The 11,737-nt window shown below is 51.6% G+C and overlaps 1 protein-coding gene across 6 annotated transcripts; it reads left to right on the top strand.

The window, feature by feature from the left end:
• Window positions 1-6,984: 6,984 nt before the first annotated feature.
• On the top strand, window positions 6,985-11,306 carry Pimreg (PICALM interacting mitotic regulator). Of its 6 annotated transcripts, none has more exons than XM_004665710.2 (6): window positions 6,985-7,052; window positions 7,563-7,883; window positions 8,948-9,210; window positions 9,673-9,768; window positions 10,376-10,425; window positions 10,673-11,306. In XM_004665710.2, the coding sequence occupies exons 2-5, from the start codon at window positions 7,596-7,598 to the stop codon at window positions 10,407-10,409; spliced, it is 681 nt and encodes a 226-aa protein (XP_004665767.1). In that variant the 5' UTR covers window positions 6,985-7,052; window positions 7,563-7,595; the 3' UTR covers window positions 10,410-10,425; window positions 10,673-11,306. The 6 variants fall into 6 exon arrangements, 5 of the variants coding, with proteins under 5 accessions (XP_004665767.1, XP_045015706.1, XP_045015708.1 ...); XR_006639002.1 differs by having other exon boundaries at window positions 10,232-10,425; XM_045159771.1 differs by lacking the exon at window positions 10,376-10,425.
• Window positions 11,307-11,737: the final 431 nt, after the last annotated feature.

The raw sequence follows: 11,737 nt of genomic DNA, 5'->3' as shown, positions 1-11,737 counted from the left end.
TCCTGAGAGATGCATCTGTAATCCCAATGCACCTATTTCAACAGGAAGCAGAGCTAGGAGAAACTAAAATCTTGTGGGGCAGCAGCACTATGAAAACATGAGGCTGGAGAGGTGGTTCCACAGTTAAGGCACTTGCCTGAAAAGCCTAACAACCCAAGTTCAATTCCCTAGTACCGCATAAAGCCAGATGCACATAATGGCATATGCATCTGGAGTTCATTTGCAGTGGCTGGAGGCCCTAGTGCACCCATTTTCTCTCTCTCTCTCTCTTCTCTCTCTTTCTTTCCCTCTCCTCCCTCTCTCTCTCTCCTTGCAAATAAATATTTTTAAAGGGAAGGAATCCTATCTGAAGCAAGATAAAAGGAGAGGACAAACACCCTGAGGTTCTCCTTGGACCTCCACACATGCACCATGGCACATGCACACACACACACACACACACACACACACACACACGCTTTATTTTTTAAATATTGTTTATTTATGGGAACATGCCAGGGTCTCTTGCTACTGCAAATGAATGCACATCCAGCTTTAACATAGGTGGCTGGGGAATTAAGCCTAGGCTGGCAGGCTTTGCAAGCAAGTGCCTTTAACCACTGAACTCCAGCCTCCACTCACACTTTTAAAAAAATCGGGGGGGAGTAAGGCATTGTGGTTCACACCTTTAATCCAAGTAATTGGGAGGCAGTGAATTTGAGGCTCACTCACATAGTGAATTCCAAGACTCTACCTCAAAAAAAAAAAAAAGAAAAAGAAAAAGAAAAGGAAGGAAGGAAGAAAAAGAGGGAAGGGACCTAGAAAGGCTAGGCACCACTGACAGAGAAAGGGTGGGAAGGCCCAATGCTGCCTCTGATCTTCCTACTCCTGGGGTGTTGACCCCAGTCTCACATTCTGAATCTCTTAGCACCTCCTCCAAGATCTGACCTGAAGACTAGGAGATGGGGCCAGAGGGAAGCAGGCTGACTTTGGGCTTTGGGGAAACTAAGGGATGAAGTTGCAAGGCAGGTTTGGGGAACATTGTGACACTGGGTTCCTGCCTCCATTGAAAGGTCTGGGTGGAGTGTGGGGTTTTCCCCATCCTTTAGGAAGGCCTCTGCTTTAGGCCTAGTGACCTCCTTCAAGAGCTAAGAGAAAACAATGTGTTTGGCGCCACCTTGTGGCCAGCTCAAGTTTTCATGCTTCTCACCCAGATCCCTGAGGCAGGTGGAGGGTGCAGAGTCCTTCTGGATACTGACTTGTGAGGAGAGAGCAGACGTGAGCTTGCCATAAGAAGACATAAGAACTTGTCTAGGAGCTGTCCAAGTTGCATTCAAAGGACTTATTCCACGTCATATTTACTAGCTTCATCCCTTTGGATGCCTCCCTTCCTCTCAACTCCATTTCCTACTGAAGTGGGAAATCCACTCTTCTTCAATCTCTCTTCTCAGGAAGTCCAGATGCCTGGAGCTCGCATGTAAGTGGCACCTGATGTCCAGAACTCTTGAACGTCTTGGCTTCCACTTGACTTGGAGGACACCATCCCTGAGCTAATTATTTAATTGTGAACCCAGCCTGGCTCCTCCAGGAAGCCTGCCCTGAGTGCAAGCCCCGCCCCAGGGCCCATATCCCTCTCTGTTTTGAAAGGAGCTAAGGGAAAAGGTGCAGAGACCCTTTCCTCTTTACTTCCATCTTTTTCCAACCACACAGCAGCCTAGAGGAGCATGAGTGCTCAGAAGATCACATAGTCAGAAAACTCCAAAGAAAATAAAAATGACTGCCATAGATGTCTAGTGGGGAGGAAGAACACACCAGGGAGCCAGGGACTGCTTCTGAGTTCTTGGCAATGCTTGCCCCTGAAATATAGGAGGGTCACTGTTGGGCCCTGAAAGGCCTAGGCGTGAGGTCTAGTGGAACTTCCTGAGCCTAGCTAAAGTTTGGCGACCTGTCTCTGGCCAGCTATGACTCAGCAGGATGCCTAAGGGCTTCTGGCCTGCTACTTCCTCGTGGTAATTGTAATTACCATTTCAATAGTTAAAGTTTACTATTGGCCCTTACCTCTTCTCCCACCCTAAAATCCCCGCCTTCATCCCCAACATGATATAGGCAACTGCTCAGAGTAATAAAGCGAGTTGTTCCTGCATTGCAAAGACTCCCGACTCAGTGTGGTTTTTCTCCGGTGGCCAGGAGAGGTTTCTAAGTCGTCCAACGTTCATCATCCCCTCAACCCCTAGGGAGGAACCAGCAGGCCTGGTCCTTCCCTCGGCACTACCTGTGCGGGAAGGAGCCCCGCAGGTCACATGAATGTTTGCTTTATAAGTGTACAGTTTCTAAGGAACCTAACTGTGTCTTATCTCATAATACTTGATATTACCCATTTCCATCACCCACCAAGCAGAGGCTCAAAAGGTGCACAGCAGTTTAGGAAGGGGCGACAGAGATTAGTGTCAGGGCCCAGGCTTCACTGCTGAAGGAGGGTCTACTGTTAGTGCTATGCCTGGTCTCAAGCCACAGCTTCCAGACTGATCTCTGCAGGCCTCTGGTCCCTGCTGAGCTCCCCAAGGATATTGCTCAACTGGTGCTTTGATCATGTGCTCCTCTCTTCAAATTCAGCTGTGACGCCCCTACCTTCAGATCCAGTCTAAGCTCCAGCCTAAACAGCAGGCCTCAGGCCCCAGTAGGCTGGGGTCTGCTCTCTATTTGTCTCAGCCCTCATTCAGTACTGCAATGTGGGCAGTGTTCCACACTCCCTGACATTGCCCCCCCCCCCCCGGCCCCTCAGCTGCAGGTCACAAATCTGGAGAAGCTTCTGGGACCTCTAGCACAGGGAAGGTTCCAGTATCCCTTATCCCTCCTACTGCCAAAGTGCTTCAAGTTCATGACATTCAGCACATCAAAAGTGTTGGACATAACCTATTCAAGGTCAGTTTCTTCCATAAGAATGATATGTATTAGATCCAAGGCGTGGGGCAAACTGGGTTGGAGAGGGGGTAGGAGAGGGGAGGGGCCGGAGCTCATCTTTCATCCCCTTCCCCAACAGAGGCCAAGGCAGGCTGAAGCTACTGGCTGGGTTTTCTTCATGGAGAAGAGCAGCAGGCTCCAGGCCTTCGTAGAGTCTCCCTCCCATCCTAGAGCCATCTTCTGTGCAAGGCCGAGGGGACCAGCTTCCCATTCAGAAGAAAATACTTCTGCCTTGTTTTGTTGCCATGGAGACTACTCAGCATTAATCTGGCCTACCAGTTACCATTCTGAGCAGCAAGCTGTCAGCAGTGAGGACTCTGCACACACGCATGCATGCACTCCAGAGGCCTGACAGAGATGCGTAAGCTAAAGTGAAGAACGCAGACAGCAAGGACTTAAGCTCCAGCCCTCACTATCCCCGCAATCTTGGACAAGACACTTCTGCCTAAATCTCCAGTTTTATCATGGGAATAAAATTAGCACTATACTTCCTTGCCATGAGAACTAAAAAGGAAGGAAGTCTATGCACTTGAACTTAGCTGAGTTTCTGACACGTGGTAAAAGGCTCCAAAAAATGTGTGCTATTATTACGGATGCCTGTAACGTGCCAGGCACTGCAGTGAGTGCTGGGGAGACATCTGTGACAAGGTGCTTGTATTTCACAACTTGTTTCTAAGTGTTACATGGTCATTGAGTTCTTTCCACACTTTTGCTGGGCTCCACCAGTGGGGGCAGGCAGTGCTGTGGAAGGACCAGGCCTGCTGGTTCCTCCCAAAGGGTTAAGGAGGAAGATGAGCGTACGACGACTCAGAAACCTCTCCTAGCCACATTGCTATGAGCAGTTGCCTATATCATGTTGGGGACGAAGGTGGGGATTTTAGGATGGGGAAGAGGTAAGGGCCAATAGTAAACTGTGACTATTGAAATGGTAATTTCAAGTCCTGCGTGGAAGTAGCAGGCCAGAAGCCATTAGGATTCTTGCTGAGTCCTAGCTGGCCAGAGACAGGTCACCAAACTTTAGCTAGACTCAGGAAGTTCCACTAGGCCTCACGCCTGGGCCTTTCTGGGCCCAACAACTTTGAATTTGGTTTTCATAGAAACAATTCTTTCTTCCCAACTCATCATATGTATTCCCCTATTACAATCACAAGAACAACTGGCATAAAAGGTCTCATCTCAGTGACCAGTGATAAACAGTCCCATGGTGTGGAGGGGGACGGATAGAAAGTGAACAGGCAGAGCAGTGGCTTTCAAGCCCTGTCCTGCACCTGAAGGAAAGGGGAAGGAGGTGGGAGGTAACAGAATGGCTCTTGCTGGGGTTGGTATAAGGAGACCATGGGGTCCCGGACATTGTTAGCTGTTGGAGTCAGGGAAGAGATTGGGCTGGGGCTGGAAGCACACAGGCAACACTAAAGCAGTTGTGAGCCTCAGTCTTCCAGAGTGAAACAGAAAATAAAACATCACCTCCCATCACTGCATCCTTAGCCCTTTCATGAAGATTTACTTTGGGATGCATATAAATGTGTGCTGGGTTTCTCACAATGAGTGCCGGAGACCTTGAATATGACATGCCTTGTGCCAAGAAGACCACAAACATACAAACACACAAATACATTCAAACATGTGCTTTGCCTGGTTAGCTCATGCTCCAAGTCTCAGCTTTAGATCACATGGCTCTCTGGTGAACTGATTACTGTGATTTGATCCGAAAATCCCCATCTCTTCCCACACACTGAACCTGAGCCCTGGGCATTTTGTTGACCTCTACATCTCCTTTTTTTCAGGTTTTCTTCTTTATTTTTATTAGTTTTGTATTCAGTAAAAGCAGTCCAGTTGGTACCATTGTTAGCCTCCTCCCTGTCCTCTCCCCTCCACAGGGACTCTTCTTCTTAGGGTATATGGGTCATGTATTGCAGGGCTAGCCATCAGTTATCTACATCTCATTTTTGTAAAATATTTTATTTACTTATTTGAGAGGGGGCAGGTATATATATATGCATATATATATGGAAAGAGAGAGAGAAAGTGGCAGGGAGAGAGAGAATGGGTGCACCAGGGCCTCCAGCCACTGCAAACAAACTCCAGACACATGTGCCACCTTGTACATCTGGCTTTATGTGGGTCCTGGGGAATCAAATCTGGGTCTTTTGGCTTTGCAGGCAAGTGTCTTAACCACTAAGCCATCTCTCCAGCCCTCTGACTTCATTTTTAGCCCAGTGCTTAACTGCTTAACCACAAGCTCCTGCTGATAAGGGGTGGGAAGCCCAGAGGAAGGAAAGGGGAAGGAGGTGGGAGGTAACAGCATGGCTCTTGCTGGGGTTGGTATAAGGAGACCATGGGGTCCCTGACATTGTTAGCTGTTGGAGTCAGGGAAGAGATTGGGCTAGGGCTGGAAGCACACAGGCTGAGGAAGGGTAGTGTGGGGTGGGCCCTGGTGAGCATGGACCCTGGTCCTGAACCGATGGTGTTTTTATCCTTGGCCCTGCTATACTCTCATACTGAATGAAATCTGAGCCCAGTTTAATCTCTTTACATTTCAGCTTCCTCACTAAGTTGTCAGCAGTAGTGGGGGTGAAATGAGTTCATGGGTACATATGACATGTTTAGCATGCCATATATAAGTTAACCATTCTCATCATGAGGCGAGGGGGAACACAGAGGCTGAAAGAATGAGTGAGCTGATCCAGATATGAGCTGGAAAGCTGAAGATGCCCTAGAAGTCTGTCATCCCAGGCCAGGACAAGGGAAGGGGATGCCACTGCTTTGAAGTCAGGTAAAAGCAAGTAAGAAAGCAGAGATGGGGTGGCACATGTCTATGATCCCAGCACTTTGGAGTCTGAGGCCAGAGGAAGGCAACTTTGAGACCATCCTAGACTACATAGGAAGATAACTGTCTCAAAATCAAACAGCCTGTCGACCTGGTGTGGTGGCGCAGACCTTTCATTCCAGCACTCAGGCGGCTGAGGCAGGAGGATCACTGTGACTTGGAGGCCACCCTGAGACTATATAGTGAATTCTAGGTCAGCCTGGGCCTGAGTGGGGCTCAGTTGGTAAATGGTTTCCCACAGGCATGGGGACCTGAGTTCAGAGGCTCAGGACCCATGGAAAGGTGGGACCTCATCTGTAATCCCAGTGTTTGTGAGGCTGATCCCTGGGACAAGCTAGCTGTACTAGCCGAATCAGCGTGCTGGGTTCAATTATTCAACTGGCTCAATAGTAAGACCGAGCAAATAAGGAAGGCACCCCATTGTTAATCCGTGGCCTCCACAGGCACACACACACCCCACACAAAAGCCCGGTGCGAGGTGCTAGAGAGCTTTCAAGTTTGATTTTTAGGCTTGCTGCGATGCCAAGGGGAAGAGGGAAGGATGGGTGGAGCAATGCGAGGAGCTGAGGCGCTCTCTGAGCAGGCCCAGGATGGGAGAAATCCTCTGGTCTGCCCCCTGCAGTAAATGAGTTTAAAGAACCCAGAGCATGACATGGAAAATGCTAATAAAAAATTTTTTTAAATAAAGAACCCAGAGCAGAGGCAGGGCCTTCTCCGAGAGGGTGGGGGCGGGGGACGGGGAATTTGAAACCAAACCACCCAGGGAACCCAGAGCTCCGTTGCCCCAACCCCAGGTTCCCTGCAAAACTACTAGGTGTGGGATGGGTCCCTAGGGAACTAGCACTGCTGCGAGCTAAGGGGCTTCGAGGGCCAGAATGCCCGCCTCTGGGCCTCCTTGGTGCCTGACACTCCCGCCTCTGCCGCCATCCCGCAGGCCAGCCTAGATGCAGCGATGGTTCGAGACCCGGCGTGCGCTCGGACGGGGCGAGGCCGACCATCCGGAAGGTGGCGCACGGGCTGGGTGGGCGACCGGGGTCGGATTCAGAAACTGGTCTGGACCCTCTGCAGCAAGCCCAGAGGGGGTCCAGAGCTATGAATGGAGGTGGCAGGGCCAACCCCAAAGCAGGACGTACGGACGCGAAAGAAAAGGACCAATCAGATTCCAGGAGCGACAGACTCTGAGCCAATCATCTTGCCGGGGCGGGTCCGCGCGGACTTTCAAATCCGCTGTGGTGGTCGGGGAGCCGAGGTGCCGAGCGTCGGGTCCTGCTTCGCGGGCTGCAGGGTGAGCGCCGGCCGAGACGCCGAGGGGCTGGGGCTCCAAGGGAAGGGGCTTCGCGGGGCAGCCCCTGGAGGAGGCAGGCTAGGCCGGGCCCCGGGGAGGGTGGGAGTATCCGAAAATTGCTGGCGTCCCATGGAATCCTAGGACCTGATGAGGAGGCCGGGGTCTGGGCGGGAGCGTGTATGGCCAGGGTAAGTTTGTGCAAAAGTTGATCGCGTCCTTGAGCCGCGCCTAGGCACGGTGAGCGTCTGCCTCCTTCCCGCCGAGACTACAAAAAGGCGGCTGGGATGGGAAGACAGACAACAGCTTTGGTAACTTGAAGCTGAGACAGATGGAACGTTGCTGACCACCCTCGTTCCAGGAAGCAGCTTCCTTCTGGTACCTACCCACAACTGTCCAAAATGCCCCGCCCCAAGAGCCTCCACTCCATTTCTTCTCTTTTGTCCAGGCGTCAGTGGAGCCTGAAATGGGGCTGGAGAGTGCCTTGGTAACCTGCCCTTTTGACCTCCCCAGGATCTGAAAGGACTAGGAGACTGGACCAGGCACATGGCATCGCAGTGGCAGAGTGTGAGGGCCTCCTTGCGCAGGCAATCACTTCTGAAGGAAGAGCATCAGAAGGAGGTGGCTCGATCCTCCGCGGGTCATCTGGAGACATCCATGCATCCCCTGGGATCCCTGTGCAGACAGTTCCAAAGGAGGCTGCCCCTGAGAGCTGTCAGCCTCAACCTTGGGACTGGCCCCTCTTGGAAACGCCTAGAAGCCCCAGAGCCCGAACAGCAGGGCCTCCAGGCTGCAGCTCGCTCAGCTAAGAGTGCCTTGGGTGCCATGTCCCAGGTAATAATGACATGACTAATCATGTTTATAGAGGGTGTTCTTGTGCTGACAGCTCCTAGCCCCAGGAAACCCTCCAAAATAGACTTCATGAGGACAGGAGTTTCTCCAGCACCCCAAACAGTCCCTGACACATAGATGCTCAAGTAGTTGAGTGGGTGAATGAAACAGGGTCATGGGGGAAATTGGTGCTCACAGCACAAGATAATATGCTCTGTAATGTGATCAGAAACCAAGTGGCTTACTAAGGGTACACCAGTCTCAAGCTTGGTCCTTGAAGACTTCCCAGAGGAGGGCACTGTACTGAGCTAACCCAGGAAAGGGAGGGTATGCAGAGGCACAAGGCAAGTGGAATGGTGTGAGTCCAGACTGAGAACTGAGAGGAAGCAAGGTTCTGAAGAGAAGGAATGGGGAGCCTCAGCCTGAGTACTGAGCAAGACAACAGGGAGATTAAAAGGATCCTGTGTGCTGAGTCAGGGCATGCTGATAGTGGCAACTTTGTACAGAGGTCTTCTAGCACAAGGCTAGCCATAACTTAGACGAATCTTAAGATTGCTTTCAGCACCTACAGCTCAAATATGTGAAATGAGACATCTTGTCCATGGTCACCCAACTCATGAAACCTAACCTTGGGCCTTGCTCTAACTTCTGAGCTCAGTTTGCCAAGGCAAAGACTATAGCAGACCCTTTCAACCAGGTCATATGAAAGGTCCAAAAGTTGAGCCTTGGCCCTGTGTCATGATCAGAACTGCCATAAAGGGTCTATGTGAGCTATGGGGGAGGAGGAAGGGGAGTGATCTGGGGTCCAGGGAACTGGGTCACCTTGATTCTTGGGGTCTGTCTCTGCTTGTTAAGTGTGGCCCTTCTGCTGCTGATGGCTGTGTTCCTGAGCTCTGAACTGATCCCTGCCAAGGAATACTGTCTCACATGAAGTCACCCAGCCCTCACCCTGGAGAGGAGGCAGCAACTGTGGGGCAGTTGGTGGGCTCTAGCTGGAGGGACAGTGTGAGCCTAGAAGCTCCCCTCCATCCTGTCTGGGCTAACCTTCCCACATGCACCTGTCACAGAGGATTCAGGAGTCTTGTCAGAGTGGCACCAAGTGGCTGATGGATACTCAGGTGATAGCCAGGAGAAGGAAGAGAGGGGTGCAGAAGGACAGAGGCTCCCCACCACCCAGCCCAAGCCAGAAGAACACTCGGCTGTGTAGGGTCACCAGGAACCTCCAGGAAGGGGGGCATTCCCGCCTGTCTGCCCACCCACGGCGCCGGCTGAGGAAAGAGGCTGCCCTGCAGAGTCCCTGCTCTTCAACAGAGCCCCTCTGCACTCCCAGGCAAGTCCAGGCATGTTTTCCCTTCCATGTACCCCCAAAACTTCCTGGACTCCAGAGTCTTCTCAGAACCCCGTGGGGCCGAGCACACTGAGCTGTCATGTCTAAGTGCTGGCCCAGCTCTACCCTGGATCTAGAGAGGACCTGTGGAAGTCCTTCAGTGCTTGTTCCCCTAGCTGCAACAGAACAAGGCAATAGTCCCATGCTCTCAGTCCTCCTGAGAGCACTCCTGGGGGTCTAAGGCTCAGATTCAAGGGCAACAGCAGCTCTCATTTCATTGCAAAATGACTTGCCTGTGGCCTTGGGCTCGAGGCCTGTATGTCACTTTTCAGAGTGGAGGTCTGTAGTGAGGCTTTCACAGCCTCCTAGGGTCAGCCACCTGGACCTGCAGACAGCGCTGGGTGGGGTAGGGCCACTGTCACAGAACTCCAGCTAGCCCCTGGTGTGGCTTTTCCTTGTGCTCAGTGAGTCAGACAGCGACCTAGAGCTGGTGGGGGCAGGAATCCAGCATCTCCAGAAGCTGTCTCGAAAACTGGACGAAGCCATTGTGGCTGAAGAGAGGTGAGTTGCATCCCTAGTTTCAAAGTGAAATGGCCAAGGTCCCTTGAGCCACACCATCTTTGTAGAAAGGCTGCTGGTTCCAACGCTGATCTGCCATATGACCCTAACTAGTCCCTTCTCCTCTCTGGACCTCAGTCTCCTTGCTGCAAACAGGAAAAGCGGGGGAAGCCCTGAACTGGGGTGATGGTGAAGGAGGCATCCTGGATGTATGCATCCTCTGGGCTCTGGCCTCCCACTTTCCTCCAGCTCTTAGAACCTCACTGGCTACCTGCTTCCTGGAAGGCCTGCCCTTCCTCCACTATCCTGCATGGCTCCTCTGTGTGCTTTCTCCCCATGGACTTAACAAAAGCGACATGGTTGCTAGGGGTCCCTGGTTTATCTGCTCAGGGCTCCATCCTGGTGGCAGAGCTTTGGTTCTGGCTCTGCCCTAGTCTGGGGCCACTTTGTTTTCCCATTTGTTTAGTCCTTAGGCACGGCTCTGCAGGCCCGTGTCTGTCCAGTGGCCATGTTCCCACCACGCGTCCAGGCTGTGGTCCTGTCTAGCCTCGGAGGCCTTCAGAGCTCGCAGCACCCCACCTCATCAACCCTCCCCCTCCTCCATCCCTAGTGGCAACACGACCGCCGCCCTCATCCGTGACTGAGGACAGCACTCTTCAGGTCATGCCCCCTCCAAAATGTCTTCCTCAGTCTCCTCCACCTCCTTTGCATGGTTTTGGAGAAACCCACAGGCTGGGTGGGCACAGCAGAGTAGGAAGCGTCCCCGTCTTCTACGTGCTTGGAGTTAAGGCTGCTCACCTCACTGCTCCATCACTCCTTGAGCAAGCTGGGACGCTCCAGGACTGAGACCCACCTCCCAGCCCACTTCAGGGACAAGCTACGATGTCCTACCTCCCCTCTCTTATAGAAAACAAGTCCTGTCCTACCAAGCCACCAAGATATCTGTGCTATCCACCCCGTGAGCTTCTGGGAGGAGACAGCAGTCATCAGCACCTGTAGTCAACACTAACAAGAATTTGACTAACACAGCCTACAGCACTTCTGCTTCAGCCAAATCTGGCCCCACCAGTGACCACTGGCCACTGCCTGAGAGTGATTTGGGGAGACCTTGGAGAGGCAAGGAAAATCATCCCTGCTCTCCCAGGGGACTTTTGAACCTAGACATTCATCCCACACTCGAGTCTCACCATTGCCCCACCCATGATGAGAAGTTACCAGAAGATGCCAGAAAGCCCTGAGACCATAGCTAGGACCCTGCAGGGGTCATCCATGAGCCTCACCTGTGAATCTCCAGTGCAGAGGCTTGAAGGTCCATTTCCACCCCTGCTCCCCCACCAGGGTTCCAGAGGACAGGAGAAGAAATGTTTGCGGACTGTATGACCTCAGCTCTTGGAGCTGTTTATGCAGTCTGTGTGGGCTACATGGGCATGCAGGGAGGGGACTCTGTTCAAGAGCAGTTTCTGCCCTTTGTGAATTATGAAACCAATGTGTCAGTTTCCTAGATCACACTGATTTTTCCTAATAAAGACTCATTTCCCACATCTTACTTTTTTTTCTTTTCACACTGTCCCCTTGATGTGTGCACTTGTGTGGGCATGCGCACACGTACACACTGACATGGTGGAGGGAAACCGGACCTTGGGTCTGGGGCCCAGCATTATCCCTCATCCCCACCCCCAGCTCAGGGAGAACAAGAGTAAAGGGAAAGCTGTCTCAGTCCAAAGCAGAGCATATTTGAAAGGCAAATAAGGTTTTTATTTAAGTGACAACATTTGAGAGTTAAAAACAGCTCACATCAAAATCAAGACCAATTGTAAAAATCTTTTAACTCCATAATGCTGTTTTTGTCTTGTTAGAAATCAGATATTTTACATTTTTCTCTTCTAACGGATTTTGTACAAGGCAGCCAGAGGTTCATTAAACCTTTTCCACCGCTGAACCATCCATCACATGAATACTGGAAGTTACACAC

This window comes from Jaculus jaculus, chromosome 9, assembly GCF_020740685.1.
Source record: "Jaculus jaculus isolate mJacJac1 chromosome 9, mJacJac1.mat.Y.cur, whole genome shotgun sequence".
Taxonomy (NCBI): domain Eukaryota; kingdom Metazoa; phylum Chordata; class Mammalia; order Rodentia; family Dipodidae; genus Jaculus; species Jaculus jaculus.
The sequence above is the reverse complement of the archived record's forward strand: the minus strand, read 5'-3'. Positions and strand labels throughout refer to the sequence as shown.